We start from the raw sequence: 18100 nt of genomic DNA, 5'->3' as shown, positions 1-18100 counted from the left end.
TTTAGCCGTTGAATTACAATAGTAATATTAAATGATATATAACAAATGTACTGTAATAATGGCTGTGATATGTCTTCAGACAGAGATTATGGAACATGCCAAGTGGAAGTACTGGCATCTTCGTCAACAATGATACAGCCAGTATGTATTCCTTTGAAATTTCAGTACCAGGTTGGAGATATTGTCATTGTTTTGGCCTTTGTTTCATGATTCAATTTTCTTAAAAATGACATTTCGTTGCTCAGCAAATGCATACGTTTTATAATTATTTTAATATTAAACAAACATATGCCCATCATTCTGGGCTATAAAAGCAACTCGAAGGTATACCCTTTTTTTATCAGAGCTTTTTCTGAAGAGGGCTCGGCTTTTAAGGACGGGAAGCAAATAGTACAATCCCAGTTCAACCAGTTCATTTGTCTTGCTTCCATGGCTGCAGCAGGCTGTGTTTGTTTGCCAATTAGTGTCCATACCGGGCAACCCGGGTGCTCAGAGAATAGTGAATCATGACGCACAGGCCGGAACCACAGCCATCGTTCATGGTAATTTCATGATTTAGTATGTTCAATTGGTATTACTCCTTAAATGGTCAGTGTCAACGTCACGTATAGTATCTTTAACTCTCTCTTTGTCGTCACCAAAGCACCCAGGTTTTATGTTGATTATTCTGCTGATGTAGAATGCGTAGATTAATGTATTCCAAAGCTGTGGAAGTAGTGTTTTAATTAGAAATAGCACATCAACCACAAATATCAAGCTGGCGCCATCTTGTGGACAATCTTTGGCAAGGAGTTTGGCTTGATAAATTCAAACGTCGTCGTTAACAAGAGGCACAAAACATAATTTTCTATCAAAATCCATCAACCACGCACAAACAATCGGCTTCTGCTGCACAGCTTGCCACTGCCTTCCCCAGAATGCAAAGTAGACTACCTACAGTGGCCGATCTCAGGAACTACTTTACCCAGAATGCAAAGTAGACGTCCCTGGAACTACTTTACCCAGAATGCAAAGTAAAGTGTAAACAGGAAGTAAAGGTGACGCCGACGGTCTCCAATGGAAATGCGGCAAATCACTGCAGTCTAAATACTACACCCATCAGGCACTATCCTTGATATATTACAACAACTCTCTCTGCATAAGACCTTAGTGTTTCTGGTGAAGTAGTTGTACCTACCCGACCCTCCGCGTCTTCCGTAACGTTAGAAGAGCGATTAGTGGTCACCATAGTGCTCAACATGGGCATCGAACCTGTGTGTCCGTGTTAAAGCAGGCCAACATGGGCATCGAACCTGTGTGCATGTGTGAACAGGTCAGCATGGGTCGGAACAGAGCAGAACCTCCAGGCCTGAGGTGTTCATGACCCATAGGGTCATTGTGTGTACGAGAAGGGCAGCGTTACCATAACGACGAGCGACGCCTTAAAGGATTAACCCGCTTTGGGTTCAGCTCCCTGCAGCCTTCAGCATGGTGAGTGGGTCGGACTACAGGGGGTTTAAACTGTGACTTGATGGAGTTTTAAAGGTCAAAAACGTGCATGCATTGAAATAAGAAGACATTGAAACACTGCTTTGTGTTTTGGTTGTCAGTTGTGTTGTGTGGTTACTGTTAACAGTACGCACTGATCTATCCTATACTGTTTTTACAAAATGTCCCTTATGAATGCTTTTCTCCATTATTCATAGGCTTTCAAGTCGAAAAGCAGATTACTGCTTGGTGAGTTCATCCCTGGTTGATAGAATGCTTTATTTCAATGTTAAAAAAAGTACAAAATAACCACCAAAGGTATTATTATTTTATTGAAATAACTGTACATACATTGAACTCACTTGACTTGTATTTCTCAGGGTCGTTTGAAGAAAAACTGTCAGATACAGGTAAGAAAACGAATACTTCTGATTAAATTAGTTGATCCATTGAAATTATCCCAAATAATGGATCATGATGATTTCATTAATGGTGTCTTGGTTCTTCAGACTACAGTGAACAGGGTAAACCGAAGCGTGCGGCTTCACTAAACAGGTGAGTGCCCGCACACACACCTTCTAACAAATGGTCACCACGTTTAGTATGCTGTGTGATGGTATTCACTGCATGTTAAGTATGGTGTGTGATGGTATTCACTGCATGTTAAGTATGGTGTGTGATGGTATTCACTGCATGTTGAGTATGGTGTGTGATGGTATTCACTGCATGTTGAGTATGGTGTGTGATGGTATTCACTGCATGTTAAGTATGGTGTGTGATGGTATTCACTGCATGTTAAGTATGGTGTGTGATGGTATTCACTGCATGTTAAGTATGGTGTGTGATGGTATTCACTGCATGTTGAGTATGGTGTGTGATGTTATTCACTGCATTCCTCCAGGTCCTCGAAGAGCGATGACTTCTTCCAGAAGCTGGCGGAGGAGGCTGAGCGGGAGGCCGGGGTGGAGGTGGGCGGACTGGGAGAGAGAGAGCACGTCTACGTGGTCGCTGTAGTCCCTGTTCAATAAAGGGAACACGGGAGGTTCATCCTGTGTCTGTATCTGAATCGATTTGGTTTGATTCGTAGGATTCTGATGTTTCGGAGGCCGACCCTACAGACATACTGAAGAACCTGAAGGTAATGTGGGGGTCTGGATCGCCTTGATATCAGCCCGTTTGACTCCCAGCCGAAAGGTTCTCGGTTCGAAGTTGTAGTAACGTGATGACCACCATCGTCTCTCCACAGATGTGTCCACAGTTGCTCTAAACCGCTCACTTCCTGTTTAAACAGGATATGGACGACATGGAGGCCGATCTGTTTGGGGCCAAGAAGCCTGGCTCCGCCCCGCCTCAGGCAAAGAGGTCCAGTCCCCCCGGGGCCAGAGCTGAGAGCACCGCGAGAGCAGGAGGAGCAGGTAACCACGGGGAGCAGAGACCACGAGCTGGGGGATCAGGTCTAAGGTCGACCATGTCGACCATCGACCTGGGTAGACCAGGTGGAGCATATATAGGTCCAGGTCGGTCTGGTCGGTCCATTAAGAGGGTCTAGTTGGACCTGTTCGGTCTGCCTCGTGATGGCCGCTGGCAGCGTGTGACTCCCAGCTGAGCGCTATCGTGTCCACGTCCCAGCCAGAAGTGACGGGTTGTTTCACTTGTCCTCCTCTCACCAGGATCCACCTCTGAGCCGAAAAAGCCAAGCTCCGCCCCTTCCGCCTCCAGCTCGCAGGGATACAGGAAGTTCAACTTCTCCGGTGAGTGGCAGGGCCAGCCTCAGGGGCCGTGTCCAACTCCCTGTTGGCGGGTTCTGGGTTCTATCCCTACCGCCCTCAGCATCTAGATTTTATCCAAAGCGACTTACAATAAGTACATTTGTCAGAAGAAAGATAAACAACAATATATCTCTGTGGGTACAGTAAGAATGTTCATAGAACCAAGTGCCAAGCACTAACGTGCTCACCATACAAAAATGTGAGCACCTCTCATAATACGTTAATGTTTGTCTTCCTCTATATAGATCCCCTAAGGGTTGTATGGCTGTATGGTTATATGTCTTATGTTTTAATGTTTTAATGGAGCCAGTCCTATGGCATTATGTTTTATTATTGTATATCAATTGCTGTGTGATTTAATATGTTATTTTATTTTCAGCCACCATGTGCCTAGTATAACATCTTGCCAAAGGACTACAGTTGAAAATTAGCCTGCTGGCTAACACTGGCGCATTTACAGAAATGTTAATCAATGTGCACTGTCCTTTAAATAAATGAATAAATACAAATACAAACAATCACTAGGTTAACCCATTCCCCGTATACAACAAAGAAAGCTAGGATAAGAAGCTACAAAATAATAAGTGCTATTTTTTAAGTGCCAGGATGTACAACATACAATAAGTGGAGTAGTAGTAGAAGAAGCCAGACAGATTATCTACTTGAATGGAGTTTATGGTGGAACGTTGTATTGGTGTAGCTTCAACGGCGGTACCGCGCTTCTCAAGCTCCTCTCCTCGTGCAGATCTAGATGACCCCCTGATTGATCTTCTAGATGAGCTGGATCTAGAAGAAACTAAGTCGGAGCCCAGCAAGGTTCCCCCAAAGAAACCAGTACCGTCCCCCACTGGGACCCCGGTCCTGAAGACCAAGGAACCAGGTGTGAAGGAGAGGTTTATGGATTATCTCAGGCTTTTATAAATGTGTTAAAGGGATGAAGCTTTATTACTGTGCAATATGAATGTGTCTTTCTAAAATAAGTAATATTGTAGTGTGATTATTAAATGTGTTATATATTGTTGCTGGCATTACTGTGTCATCAACGGTTGTGTTTATGCCTTTATGTGTGTTTACGTTATGTAAGACGGGAATCCTGGTTTGTTCCTCAGCTAAGGTCGTTAAGAAAGGGGAGGAGCTGACCTTTGACGATGATGAAGATGATCTCATTGACGCTCTGGGATTCGACAACGACAAAGAGATCCCGAAAAAGAAGGAGGCTTCGCCCCTAAAGTCGAGGTAGGAACATTCATGTGTCTTCGGCACTAGTCCCTCTGTGTGAAGTCAGGAAACTGGTGTTAAAGCGTGTTGGTGTGGTAAACAGTGTCAGGACATACCATAAGCAAGACAGTTTAGTAAATAGACCCTTCTCAATAATCCAAAGACATCCAATAGCACCATCTCTATCAATGCAGGTTATTACAAGTTAACAAGAGAAGTTTCCGATTGGCCTAAAGTGGTTGTTCGTCATCACATGGCACCAATTTGAGCCTATCACAAAACGGCAACAACCTCTTAGTGTTTCCTGTAATTTTAATATTGTAGTTAGTTTGGTTACCAGACAGTTCTTGAACAGTGGATCAGCCTTTGACCCACCCTCCCCACGTCTTTCCCCAGCAGTGACCCCCCCCAGAGGGCTCGCACCCGGCTGGACGAGATCCTGGGGAGGGGCACGCCCCCCCGTCTCCTGGAGCGCCCACCAACCGGGGAGCGGAAGGAGGAGGCACCGCAGCCAATGAGCAGGCAGGACCGGGACAAGCCCGGCAGCGCTAAAGGTGAGTGGGGTGAGGTAATCTAAAGGTGAGGGGGGGGGTGAGGTCATCCTGCTGAGAAAGACTAGTAATAATTCGAAACGTTCTCTCTGTTGTTGATGTCTTGGTTTTGAACTGAAACCCATGCCCTCAAATCACCTTTTCCTAAGTAACTCATTGTATGTACTGCTACCATACAGAAATTATTTTAAGTGTAAGGGGCTAAACCCAAAAGATTGTGTGAATCGTGATATTGTTTCATCTTAGTGAAGATAGAAACTTATTTTTAGGAGCGTTGCAGTGTAATGTATATGTAGTTTACTATATGTTTACATGTAATGTAGTGTCTGTTCCTCCGGTATGATGAAGACTAGCTCCCCTGTGTTGATGATGTCATTGTGTTGTCGTCTCTGTGTTGATGATGTCATCGTGTTGTCCTGTGTTGATGATGTCATCGTGCTGTCGTCCCTGGGTTGATGATGTCATTGTGCCGTCGTCCCTGTGTTGATGATGTCATCGGGCTGTCGTCCCTGTGTTGATGATGTTGTCGTCCCTGTGTTGATGATGTCATCGTGTTGTCGTCCCTGTGTTGATGATGTCATTGTGTTGTCGTCCATGTGTTGATGATGTCATCGTGCTGTCGTCCCCAGAGCCGCTGCTGGAGGACGACCTCGGGTTCGGCTCGTACCAGCCCACGCTAGGCTCCGCCCCCGAGGGTCGCCAGTCCCGCAGGCAGTCTGTCAGGTGGGGGCCGCTACCGGTGGCTGACCCGGGAACAGAGGGGGGATTTGAGAGAGTCTGTGTTTGCAGGGGTGTTAACTTGTTAATTAACTTTTGTTTGCAGATAACATCAAATTATACAGTGATTGCTACATATAAATAAATAAATATATATATAATACAGCCCCTTTCTACCCCCACACTCCTCCATAAAAACAACACTGTTGATTTTAAATTCAGATTCTTATGTTCTTCTAAACGGTTTCCCTTTTTAGTGTTGCATTAATTAAGTGCCATTCAATGTACTTCTTAAATAACAACGTCATACTGCAGTGATATTCAGTGAAAGGAGAGGTATTGAGGCTTAAATGTAAAGGAAGTGGTTCTGTTTTAAAGTTGTTAATTTCCCTTCAGGTTCTCCACGGAGGACATCAGCAGCTCCACCCTGGAGAGAAAGGCCAAGCCCAGTGCCAAGCCCACCACCCCAAACCCCGCCCCCACCACCCCAAACCCCGCCCCCACCACCACAAACCCCGCCACCAGTCCGTCCAGGGCGCGCTCCTCCTCCGATTGGCTCGGCCTGAAGCCCAGCGACGAGCTGACCTTCCTGGACGACGACGAGCCCGTCGTCACGGACACCACCTGGGACCCCACCTCCCCAGCCGCGGGGAGAAGGAACTCTCCCAACTCGACCAATGAGAAGGACGGCACAGCGATGCCCAGAGACCCTGCCCCCAGCCCCGCCCACTTTCCTACCAAAGGGCCCAAGACAGAGGAGGGGAGGAGCCAGAAGGGGAGGGCGGAGGAGGTAGACCAGGAAGAGGAGGAGCAGGAAGAAGAGAAGCTGAAGAAGAATGAGGAGGAGGAGGACTGGCTATCGGGAGCTCTGAGCAGGAGGAAGGCTCTGGGGGCCTCCCAGCCAGAGAGGAGGAGGTCCAGGCAGGAGGAGTCGCTGGGCCTGGGAGGAGGAGAGGAGGTCGTCAGCTCCACCGTCGGGTAGACTTCAGATTCATGTGTATTAAGGCCCTCAGATTCATGTGTATTAAGGCCCTCAGATTCATGTGTATTAGGGCCCTCAGATTCATGTGTATTAAGGCCCTCAGATTCATGTGTTTACAGGCCCTCAGATTCATGTGTATTAGGGCCCTCAGATTCATGTGTTTACTGGCCCTCAGATTCATGTGTATTAAGGCCCTCAGATTCATGTGTATTAAGGCCCTCAGATTCATGTGTTTACAGGCCTTCAGATTCATGTTTATTAAGGCCGATTGGTTGAGGATTTGATCTAAAGTATTGTTTAATACTGGGAGTGTGTTTGTTCTGAATGAATACGATCTAAAAGGTATTATTAATCATTATAGATATAACAGGATTATGGGTATCCAGCCACACTAAAACATGTAAACACAGAGATAGAATTTGAACATGTAGTATTGCTAAATTAAGGGTGTTCTCCTAGGGTAGAGGAGCAGGATTGACCTGACCTGTTGGTTGGTTGTTTGTTCCCCAGGAAACCGGCCCCCTCCCCCGCACCCTCCGCGAGGAGACAGGAGACAGAGGAGAACTCATCAAGCCTCCTGACCAGGTAGGATAAGGATCTGTGACTGAATCCATGAACTGATCAGTATATGAACATCTGTTGATAACAAACTCTTAACAATGTTTCAATGCAGCTTGGTCCGGTCAGGCTACTGTGTTTGAATCCGTGGGTGGAGGAGGTTTACAGTAGAGCCCTCATGAGTCACTTTGGATGAAAGCCTCTATGATGAAATGATGATCATTTTGTGTATTTATTTGTGTTGGAACACAGCCGGATGCCCAGCCCTGGGGTGCATTCCAAAGCAGTCAGGGATGTAGCGCCAACACAAGGTACTCACTCCTGTCCCATCCCTGATATGAACACATGAACACGTTCACCCACACCTGTGTACATCACAGCTCTATGTTTCACTCTGGGTTTGATTGTCCACGTCTGGTTCACAGGAACCCAACCAACCCCCTCACCAGCTCCTGCTCTGCAGCCACAGGTAGGTCTGGAATATCATTATGGGATATCAGATGTTTTGCAGAATATATATGTTGAGAGAGCTATTGTGTATATGTTCTTTGTGTATATATTTCGAAAGATGTATACAGTATGTATCAAGGGTTTGATTCTGTATTTTATACTTCATCTGTATTCTTCCTCCTGATTTGGATGCTTATAGTAAAATCATCAACACCCAGAGTGGATCTACAAACCTAAAGTATTTAATGTGTCTCACCAATGAGGAGAAAACTACCAACTCAACCCACCCTCCCCTCTCTCCTGGACAGGTGACCCCCTCCACAGAGAGTCTGCAGCAGCTTCTCCTACAACAGCAGCAGGTATGATAGCATCAGAACCCCCCTATGGATGTCTCTCTTCCACCTAAAGGACCCCTATATGCTATGGCTGTGTCCCAATAGTTGTCCCAATATGATTATTCTCTCTGTCTTACTCCAGATAGTCTCCTCCATCACATTGTAAAAACCATCCAAATACAACTTTTTTCTTTACGATGTTTTATGTCATAGAATAGCCAGAGAAGCTAGTTTGAAGGTTGTGATTGGCCAAGATGATCACCAGTCAATGCCTGATGCTGAAGCAGAAGTGTCTCATTTCCAAGCGGTTACACTACATATATTACTGCTGCTCCTCTTCTCGTTGAGGGTGTATACAAATGATAGAAAGGAGGAGATGGGTTTGGAATGCACCCTTTATAATTTGTATTAAACTGACTTCCTTCTCTCCCCAGCTCATGCAATCCCAGTTCTTGGGCCTAGGGGGCGCCCTGGACTACGGCTGTCTGGTCAAACCAGACCGGGCGGAGCCGCATCTGGGCGACCGCCAGGCGCTGCAGGCCCGCATTGCCCACCTTGAGGGACAGGTGAGGCTGGGGGGGCGGAGCCTGTTTGATTTGAGGGCGGGGTTTGGGGGGGGAGTAGAGGTTATGCTCTTTAGAGATGTTCCGATACCATTTCTTTCCTTCCGATACCGATACCTGAACTTGAGTATCGGCCGATACCGAGTGATATACCGATACAGCATCTAGCATTATGACTACCAATAGCACCCGCCGATAACTGATACTGAGATTTAGGCTACATCAGAGGAATTCCGATACTGATACGTTATCCGAACAACTCTGATGCCTTCCCATCAAAAATTCGACAGCATTTGGTCTAAATCTAAACTTGTTTTGATGGTAAAGTTTCTTTGTAGGAATAACAATGATAGTTCATTGATATATTTTCAACCTAATTCTATCAGTATAGCCCAGTTACTGTCTCCAAGGTCTTCACAGGCCCAATTCGAACACTCAAGAACCATAAGGAATCAGAGACCGGATCAAAACTCAATCACTGTAGGCTCAGAGTGTGTGTGTGTGTGTGTGTGTGTGTGTGTGTGTGTGTGTGTGTGTGTGTGTGTGTGTGTGTGTGTGTGTGTGTGTGTGTGTGTGTGTGTGTGTGTGTGTGTGTGTGTGTGTGTGTGTGTGTGTGCTTCCAGGTGAGGGGTCTCCTGCTGGAGAGGGACCAGACCCAGATGTTGATGGAGAACGTCCGTCTGAGACACCAGCAGGACATGGAGCAGCTGGAGACCGCCCACAGGTATGTCCTCCTCGCTCCCTCTCCACCAATCAGCAGGCTGAACGCCGATTAATACACCAGGAACCATTATACAAACTCTTACTCCACCCTCTCTGTCCTGACACCTCCTCTCCGTCCTGACTCCTCCTCTCCGTCCTGACTCCTCCCTCTCTGTCCTGACTCCTCCCTCTCTGCCCTGACCCCTCCTCTCTGTCCTGACTTCTCCTCTCCGTCCTGATTCCACTCTCCCCGCCCTGACTCCTCCTCTCTGTCCTGACTCCACCCTCTCTGCCCTGACTCCTCCTCTCTGTCCTGACTCCACCCTCCCCGCCCTGACTCCTCCTCTCGGTCCTGACTCCACCCTCTCTGCCCTGACTCCTCCTCTCTGTCCTGACTCCACCCTCCCCGCCCTGACTCCTCCTCTCTGTCCTGACTCCTCCTCTCCTTCCTGACTCCTCCCCTCCGCCCTGGCTCCTCCCCCAAGGGCGCGGGTGCAGCTGCTGGAGGCCTCGTGGTCGCAGCGGGAGGCGCGGGCGTGGCAGGAGAGCAAGGACCTGGCGGAGAGCATGGCGGCGGCGGGGCGCACTGCGGAGCAGCAGAGGGCCGAGCTGACGGCCGCGCACCAGAGGAGGCTGGCCCAGAGCCAGCAGGACCGGGACCGCGAGGTCCAGAGGCTCCGGGACCTCCAGAGGTAGGGACCAAAGGCCCAGGGACCAAAGGCCCAGGGACCTCTAGAGGTAGGGACCAAAGGCCCAGGGACCTCCAGAGGTAGGGACCAAAGGCCCAGGGACCTCCAGAGGTAGGGACCAAAGGCCCAGGGACCTCCAGAGGTAGGGACCAAAGGCCCAGGGACCTCCAGAGGTAGGGACCAAAGGCCCAGGGACCTCCAGAGGCAGGGACTGAGAGGCTCAGAATCTTTGAGGTAGAAGAACCAAGATGGTGGCTTGCAGGCTGCTTCAGATCTTTTAGTGTAGGAGCCTATAGTGGATTTCAGATTAGAGATGGTGGATGTGTTGGTGGACGATGTAATGTGGGGGTGTGGTGTGGTGTGTAGTTAACGTGTGGTGTTGTGTAGTTAACGTGTTGTGTAGTAAACATGTTGTTGTGTTGTGTAGTTTATTTGTGGGCCTTGTGTTGTGTGGTGCAGGCAGTCCATCCTTGAGGTGAAGCAGGACCACGAGGAGCAGCTCCTCCGGCTCAAGCGGCTGAAGGAGGAGGAGATCGAGGCGGTGACCAGCGCCACATCCCAGACACGCTCGCTGACGGGCGTCATGGAGCAGATGGAGGGCTTCTCCTGCCGCCTGGGAGAGCTGTCCTGCCGCGTAGAGAGCACCCACGAGCACACGGCCCAGGGCCTGGAGCAGGGTGCCAGGCAGCGGGAGGAGCAGCTCCGAGGTGAGGCTCAAGAGGGGAGGAGTAGCTCTGAGGTGAGGCCCACCAGGGTTAGAGCAGCTCCGAGGTGAGGCCAACCACGGTTAGAGCAGCTCCGAGGTGAGGCTCACCAGGATTAGAGCAGCTCAGAGGTGAGGCTCACCAGGGGGAGGAGCAGCTCCATCGTGAGGCTCACCAGGGTAAGGAGCAGCTCCTGACTTTGCTGTGGTAAGCACTGTTGCCATGGGAGCAAGATGGTCCTGTGTTTCCAACGGAGTACGGTGGAGGGTCTTCAGCACGGTCTCAGGGTGTTCCACTGGGCTTCTAGCTGGTGCTCTAGTCCACCTCCCCCCCACTACATGTTATTGACAAAAGGTAGCATGTTATGCTTCCCAGAATGTAGCGTGTTTAGCTCGCAGCATAGCGAGTTTAGCTCTGCGTAGCTTGCTAACACCAGTATGTAGCGTGTTTAGCTCTCTGCGCAGCGTGTTTAGCTCTCTGCGCAGCATGTTTAGCTCGCTACGTAGCGTGTTTAGCTCTCTGCGTAGCGGGCTAACCCCTGTGTGTAGCGTGTTTAGCTCTCTGCACAGCGGGCTAACCCCTGTGTGTAGCGTGTTTAGCTCTCTGCGTAGCTTGTTTTAGCTCTCGGCGTAGTGTGCTAACCCCTGCGTGCGGCCCCAGTCATGCAGGAGCGGCTGGGCCAGCAGCAGAGGGCCATGGCGGAGGAGCGGGCCCGTCTGAAGGAGGTGATCACCAGGATGGAGGTCCAGCTGGGGGAGCAGCAAAGGCAGCTGGAGAAGGTGGGACCCCTCCTCGCCCGCTCTGTCTGCCTGTCCGTCACTCCGTACCTCCCTCCCTCGCTCACTCACTCACTCAATCGCTCCCTCTCTTTCACTCACTCGCTCCTGCTGTTACACAGCCGTACTGCAGTAGCATTAATACAACCTGCTGGGGCTGAGATCTTTGTGGTGGCTGTTTATCTTCCATTTATTCCTTTCTGTATTATCGGGATAAGTTATATTTTCCTCCTCTTTGCCTTCCTCTTGTCTCTTCTTCGAGTGGAGGAGAGTAAATGGAGTCTGTCTCCATGGTAACCTGTTGTTGTTGTTGTCGTTGTTGTTGTTGTGGTGTCAGGAGCGCTGGCGGGTGACGGCGGAGCAGGCCAAGGCGGAGTCGTCCCAGAGGAGCCTGGAGGAGGAGCGGCGCGCCTTGAACCAGCACACCTCCATGGAGAGGGAGGAGCTGGAGAGGGCCAAGGTGGGGGGGGGCGGGGGGGAGCGTTCTATAAAATAGTGTCTGCCAGCACACATCGGGACCAGCCTCATCTCCCGCCCGCTATGTTAAGGACAGAACCACAAGGTTACGGGAGACAAACTCTCGTCTCTCCCCCCCTCCCCCCTCAGAACGCGCTCCTGGAGGAGCAGCAGGCCGTGATGACGCGCTGCGGTGAGGAGCGGAGGAAGATGGCGGCCGAGTGGGCCCAGCTGCACGCCGCCGAGAAGACGAGGCAGGAGCAGGAGGAGCGGCGGGCCGGCCGGCACCTGGAGAGAGACGCCCACGCCCACTCCAACATCATCAGCATTGCCCAGGTAAGAGAGAGAGAGAGAGAGAGAGAGAGAGAGAGAGAGAGAGAGAGAGAGAGAGAGAGAGAGAGAGAGAGAGAGAGAGAGAGAGAGAGAGAGAGAGAGAGAGAGAGAGAGAGAGAGAGAGAGAGAGAGAGAGAGAGAGAGAGAGAGAGAGAGAGAGAGAGAGAGAGACCAAATAACGGTACTAGAGATAATCTGTATTTGTATGTTGACTGTGGTTATTGTCAGACACTTTCTACACAAATGAAGTTCCTCACACTGAACTGAATCGAATGGTTAGAGATGAGGCAGTATTGCTCCCAGTAAGCCAAGCTAAAGTTCACTCCTCCTCCTCCTCCTCCTCCTCCTCCTCCTCCTCCTCCGTAGGAGCAGGCGGAGGTGAAGCTGCGCTCCGGTGAGCTCCAGCAGCGGGAGGGGGCCCTGGCCCGGGAGAGGGAGGCCCTGGAGCGGCAGCTGGAGGAGGCGCAGCGGGAGAAGGAGCGGCTCAGCGCCACAGCCCTCAAGCTGCAGGCCCGGGCGCAGGAGGTGGAGGCCTTCAGCAAGGTATGACATAACTTCCTCCCCGCAGGGATACGCCCCATCCGTCAGTCGATGGATGACTGCCACACTCGTAACGATTAGTCTTGATCGTCCCTCATTATTAAAGGGCTCAAACTCCATCGCAATCGCACGATTTCCGAATGGAGATTACATATCACTTTATATTGTCTAGAAGCTGCACGTTTTTGTGGCTACCAGCCGAAAGGTTGCAGGTTCGATCCCCAACGTCCGCACTTACCTGCAGGCATCGTTACATGGTAAGCAGTAAATGGACTGCATTTACGTTGCGCTTTTCTAACCAAAGCGCAACCAATTTTGCAAAGCCGCTCAAAGCGCTTTACAAAATTGCCTCACATTCACACACCGACAGCGGAGTCAACCACGCTGGGCGACAGCGAGCTCGTCAGGGTGAGTCGTCGGGGACACCTCGACACTCAGGAGGACCCAGGGATCTAACTAGTAACCTCCGGTGACCAGCCAACCCGCTCTACCTCCTGAGCCAGATGCCGCCCCCCCTGTGAGCCAGATGCCTGACATGCCCTGCCTGCTCAGTGATCACCTGAGTGAGGTTGTCACTGACATGCAGCTCGCAATGGTAGCTCCGCCTCTGACTCCGCCCCCTGTCCTCTTTCACCCAGCTGGCCACAGAGAAGTTCGAGGAGGGCGAGCGAGCACTGCAGACAGCGCGCGGCGTAGAGAGCGAGCACCAGGCCAGGCTGAGGAGCATCCACTCCCAGATAGAGCGGCTGAGGCAGCAGGAGGAGCAGCTGCTGCAGGTGAGGCCGGTACTGCTTATGTCCCCATAGCATTTTGCCCTTCCCAATACCGATTCCGATTCCCGATATCGGGTATATTCCGATACAGCATCTAGCTTTGTAACTTCTAACAGCCCACGTTCTTATTGATGGGTTCTCTTACGATGAGTAATGTATAGCCGGTTCACTTTCTGTTGACAATTTTATTTCTTCAAAACTAGATCATTTACATTTATAATCTATAAATGTTGTAAAACATTAGTTTTCTTCTAGTTAAGCGTCCATGCACGCATGTAGGTTTGAGTTGGCCGTTTCACATTCCGACTCCCCTCAGTATCTCCGATACTGGTATCAGTATCTCCGATACTGGTATCAGTATCGGACAGGTGCAGTTTATTCACGAGATGCGTGTTCACTTACCTTCAATTGATTGTGTTAAGGTGGTTTTAGATTGTGTTATGATGGTTTTATCTGGAAATATATTTTAACAGCACTTTCAAAAAGAAAGGTTCTATACCGAATAATTTACTACTTTATTCATTCCAGGGGGAAAATGTTGGTAATAAAAAAAAAAAGCCTATAAATAGGATGACAGTGTCATAGTTACATGGTGATATTACTCACTATGTAACTATGGTTTCAAAAAGAAACCTGTCATAACCACTCATCCCTCTGGGTCTTTAGGAGAGAGTGAGGATGACGGACCTGAGGACCGGAGAGGAGCGGTTCAGACAGAGCTACAGGCCCCTGGCCTCCCACCCCAACACGGGCCCTCCTGGACACGCAGGTGAGGAGATAACCAGATCTACCGACGTAGATCTATGTGGAAACGGTTTGATGTACTTAATTGTGTGGTTGTGGAAAATCATATTTATATTTATATTATGTCTTTACCTAAAGCAGATGTTTTAACCTGTAGGCATTGAGCAGATATTTGCTCAACGCCTACAGGTACACCACTGTGAAACCCTACTAATTATACACAATAATTTAACGCAGATTTTGTGTACTTAGTATTTGTATGTTCTTCATGGTGATGTTGTGTAACATCATGCTTGAGGATCTTTATCTGAGGGCCGCTAACCTTCAATATCGCGTCACAAACATGCAGGCCAGGCCGTCCAGTTTGAATTGATTCAGGATCTATTTTTTCCTTTCAGATTTCAGTGCCATGTGGCCAAGCCCAGCGACCCCAGAGCTGGTGGTGGTCCCAGCCAGCCCTCAGCCCAGCCGCTACGGCCTCCAGGCTAGCCTGGCCCTGCTCAGGCACACGGCAGAGAAGGTACCCAGTTATGTCTTCAACCTGCCTATATTAATATCTAAAGGACCTGCATCTTACTTGATAAATGACAAACAATGCATTATTTAAACTCAGTTAATGCATTCGACTGAATTTCCTGGGTCAATAAATATTCCAGTTGGTGGCTCCCCCAACCAAAGCATCCGTCGTACATCACTGAAGGGTCACATGAAATGATCCCCAGTAGGGGCCGGTGTTAATATTGAATCTGTCTCCTCAGGACCGAGACTTCCTGCAGGACGAGCAGTTCTTCCTGGAGACGCTGAAGAAAGGCGCTTTGCAGTCCCTCTTCCACACACAATGAAACACCCGACAATAAACTATTTTACGATAAAAGTCTCTAGTCCGTGTTGATAAATGGACCGAAAACAGGTTGTAGCAGAGATGTTAGTAAAACAAGCTACGCTGAATTATGTTGCTAGCATGAATTATATTGGTTAGTTTGAAAGTCAACAAAATTAGACTAGGGTCTAAACCTTATACAGAAGTAATATCCTGAACAAAAACCAACAAAACACCAATTTATTTTACAGTTTTATTGTTAAGAGCAACACATTTGGATTAGCAGGGGCATTTACATTCAGGGCATTTAGCAGAAGCTTTAATCCAGAGCGGGTCCAACAATGATTCTGGTCTTGAAGACAATAACTTCAGAGTTTTAGTTGGAAGCCAATTTATCCTAAGCGACTTACAACCATTCATACACAGCCAGAGCTCGTCGTTAGGGTTACTGACACCTAACACTCAGCTAGGAGGAGCCAGGTTTCAAACTAGCAATCTCCCGTCACAAGTCAACGTGACTCAGAGGTGCATTGATTTACATTTTCAGTCCAAGCAGACCTCCTCATTTGGCTGGTCGTCGATTCAGAGCTGCAAGAACGTGAAAAGGAGAAGTGAAAAAGGTGCCAGTCCCAAACAGTTTGCTTTATTCATCTTAAAAGTTAAGTCAAGCCTCAGGTTACCAATGGTCAACACCGTTGTTCAGACAGGGATAACTTTTTTCATCACTGGCTTGAGCGCTTATACAAAATGCATCAATTTACCTTTCATGGTAGAAAGGGAATTTTCTACCACATCTACCACTTTCTGCTTCGCGTCACCAGAGTCCTTCACCGCCTTGTGGATTACAGATACTTTAGTTAGATGTGGTCTCTCGGGTGGATTTCCCGCAGTATGAATTTTATTATTTCTCAGAAAAGCTTTTCCAATCGTCAGTTTCGCATCGGACGGCACTTCCTATGCAGCGATATCATCCCAGAAACATGTAGTCCCACATCAACAAGAGCCCAGTTACGGTCCTTACCTCGTGGTGGTGGAGATACGGCCAAGATACATTCAGGGTCCGGTTCGGTGGCCCAGAATGACGAATTAGGGTGGCCCGGGGAATTCAGTCATCGTCCTGCGAGATCACAAAAAAAAAAAAAAAGGGTTGGCACAAATATTTCCCCTTCATTCATGGTAGTAACCCCTCAGAGCAAAGTCTCAGTCGTTTTTGTATCAACATGTTTTCAGCCAGGGATAACAAACTCATCTTTGGTATTGCGGTCTTCGTCTATAACGTTAACAATGTATTGAGAGTTCCGGTAGTTTACCTGGCAATTCTGTAGTCCATGAGTGGTACTCGACCCAGGCCATGAGGGGGACTCGGATCAAGTCCATACGTGGGACTAGATCCAGGCCCACGAGATACATGATCATTTTGTAGTGTTTCAAGTTACCTGTGGAAGAGCGAAAGTTAAAAACCACATCCAGTAACCCTTAAAGCATGTTAACAACCGTGGCACCCGTAACACTGAGCAGACCACGTGAGGGAGACGAGCTAACGTTAGCATACTGGTAGAATTTTATTTGTGCACCAGTAATACCGTGCAATATTATAATACTTACATCTGTACTCTACAGTGGTATGAGGGCCCCTCGGAGCTGATGAATCTATATGTAGCCATCGTGGAGGTTTAGAGAAGGTATACTTCTTTAGAACTAGCTACAGGTCAGCGAGAGAGAGAAAGGATGAAGGAGAGAACGGCATACAGAGGGCTGTATATATATAGGCAGAACGTCACAGCCCACGTGAAGGAGGCTAGGCGCTGATTGGCAGATTCAGGTGATCATCGAACCCAGGCGGGTAAATATAAATATAAATTGATCAAATCGAATTCATATGAAACAGATGAAGGTCTGCCACAAAAATATTCAAGTTCATTAAAAAGGTTATTTAAATTAAAGGCCTCGTATACACTTTATCTTGTCTTATTTGTATTGTAAACGTATGTTTGAGCCTACAATATATATATTTTTATATATTTTAAATAATTCATTATATACATAATGCTGAATTAAGTCCCATCCCACACCAACATGTAGTCCAATTTTCCAAAAAACAAACTATTTTACGTAAACAAACGTAAAATAGCAATACCAAACCTAAACCTGGTGCTGTTCCTCCGGCGGTCACTCGGGGGAGACAGAGGACCGGGAGGAGAGCCGAGGAGGAACGGAGGAGGAGAGGAGAGCCGAGGTGGAGCGGAGGAGGAGAGCGGTTCCTCTCCTGAAAGACCAGCACAGAACCCCCCCAGCACCGCCGGCCTGCGGACCTCGCAGAGCGTTCTGTCCGGTCCGGGATGGAGAAAGAACCGGACTCCTCGCGCCAACAGAACGGCTGGGTGGGGGCGGCGCTGCACGGGGAGTTCAGCGACCCGCTGACCACCGGCTCCGGTACTCCGTGAGCCTGACGGAGAGCGCGCTGACCGTGCAGATGATCTCCTCGCAGCCCGCGCGCTCCAAGGCGGTGTTTCTATTGGCGGACTGCGTGGGTTGCCACGCGTACACAGAGCGGGATGGAGACGGGGGGAACGTCGCGGCGGACCCGGGGCGGGACGGGGGGAACGGGGACGGGGGGGACGCCGCCGCGTACTTCGTGGTTTATTTCTACCCGTTCCGCGGGCGGTGGATGAGCGGGGGCTCCGCGCGCCAGAAGGTGGAGCAGGTCTTCCGGGTGGTCCCCTTACCGGACCCCGCAGCAAACCTGCGAGAGGCTCAGCGGTGGGCGCGTGCCATCCGGGACGCGGCCGCAAAACAGATCCCGCGACGGAACGGTAAAGGTCACACACACCCATAATGTTATTGATTGATTGAAAATTGATTGATTGATTGATTGTAACGTTATTATAGAGCGGCTGGGTTGGTTTGAATCATTGGTGTAAACAGTCTAAAGGTTGTGAGGTTTGTGACTGGG

The 18100-nt window shown here is 49.1% G+C and overlaps 2 protein-coding genes, 1 long non-coding RNA gene and 2 other non-coding genes across 10 annotated transcripts in view; 2 read left to right on the top strand and 3 right to left on the bottom strand.

The window, feature by feature from the left end:
* Window positions 1-1010: 1010 nt before the first annotated feature.
* Window positions 1011-15201, top strand: LOC132451518 (fas-binding factor 1 homolog). 3 transcript variants are annotated; one of them, XM_060044074.1, is made up of 29 exons: window positions 1011-1470; window positions 1686-1716; window positions 1848-1877; window positions 1977-2022; window positions 2369-2435; window positions 2555-2605; window positions 2759-2882; window positions 3138-3218; window positions 4012-4116; window positions 4346-4472; window positions 4851-5008; window positions 5635-5728; window positions 6119-6700; window positions 7215-7289; window positions 7515-7573; window positions 7688-7731; window positions 8021-8071; window positions 8482-8613; window positions 9234-9334; window positions 9798-10004; window positions 10461-10708; window positions 11366-11484; window positions 11819-11941; window positions 12088-12273; window positions 12637-12813; window positions 13449-13586; window positions 14250-14352; window positions 14726-14847; window positions 15086-15201. In XM_060044074.1, exons 1-29 carry the CDS (start codon window positions 1468-1470, stop codon window positions 15167-15169), a joined length of 3468 nt encoding a protein of 1155 aa, XP_059900057.1. In that variant the 5' UTR covers window positions 1011-1467; the 3' UTR covers window positions 15170-15201. The 3 variants fall into 3 exon arrangements, with proteins under 3 accessions (XP_059900057.1, XP_059900048.1, XP_059900041.1); XM_060044065.1 differs by having other exon boundaries at window positions 3982-4116; window positions 4854-5008; XM_060044058.1 differs by having other exon boundaries at window positions 3982-4116.
* Window positions 15202-15386: 185 nt separating this feature from the next.
* LOC132451630 (uncharacterized) lies at window positions 15387-16906 on the bottom strand. 4 transcript variants are annotated; one of them, XR_009524158.1, is made up of 5 exons: window positions 16753-16899; window positions 16458-16583; window positions 16169-16264; window positions 15909-15981; window positions 15387-15735 (listed from the first exon to the last, which is right to left on the bottom strand). It is a non-coding gene; the product is annotated as an uncharacterized LOC132451630 (long non-coding RNA). The 4 variants fall into 4 exon arrangements; XR_009524164.1 differs by having other exon boundaries at window positions 15909-16264; window positions 16753-16906; XR_009524165.1 differs by having other exon boundaries at window positions 15387-15981; window positions 16753-16894.
* Window positions 15812-15881, bottom strand: LOC132453133 (small nucleolar RNA R38). The gene has a single exon (XR_009524605.1). It is a non-coding gene; the product is annotated as a small nucleolar RNA R38 (small nucleolar RNA).
* On the bottom strand, window positions 16054-16125 carry LOC132453134 (small nucleolar RNA SNORD49). The gene has a single exon (XR_009524606.1). It is a non-coding gene; the product is annotated as a small nucleolar RNA SNORD49 (small nucleolar RNA).
* Window positions 16907-17356: 450 nt separating the features above from the next.
* The window catches only part of LOC132451619 (sphingosine kinase 1-like), a 10336-nt gene continuing 9592 nt past the window's right edge, over window positions 17357-18100 (top strand). Inside the window, 2 exon segments of the mRNA XM_060044216.1 lie at window positions 17357-17574; window positions 17577-17960. Coding sequence (XP_059900199.1) covers window positions 17487-17574; window positions 17577-17960 — 472 coding nt within the window. The 5' untranslated portion in view covers window positions 17357-17486.

This window comes from Gadus macrocephalus, chromosome 2, assembly GCF_031168955.1.
Source record: "Gadus macrocephalus chromosome 2, ASM3116895v1".
NCBI lineage: Eukaryota > Metazoa > Chordata > Actinopteri > Gadiformes > Gadidae > Gadus > Gadus macrocephalus.
The sequence above is the reverse complement of the archived record's forward strand: the minus strand, read 5'-3'. Positions and strand labels throughout refer to the sequence as shown.

What these genes read in the sequence shown, in the direction of transcription:
- LOC132451518 (XM_060044058.1), top strand. An exon ending in CAGCTGGAGACCGCCCACAG is followed by an intron (nt 9,335 to 9,797) that starts GTATGTCCTCCT and finishes TCCTCCCCCAAG; the next exon opens with GGCGCGGGTGCAGCTGCTGG. An exon ending in AGGAGCTGGAGAGGGCCAAG is followed by an intron (nt 11,942 to 12,087) that starts GTGGGGGGGGGC and finishes CTCCCCCCTCAG; the next exon opens with AACGCGCTCCTGGAGGAGCA.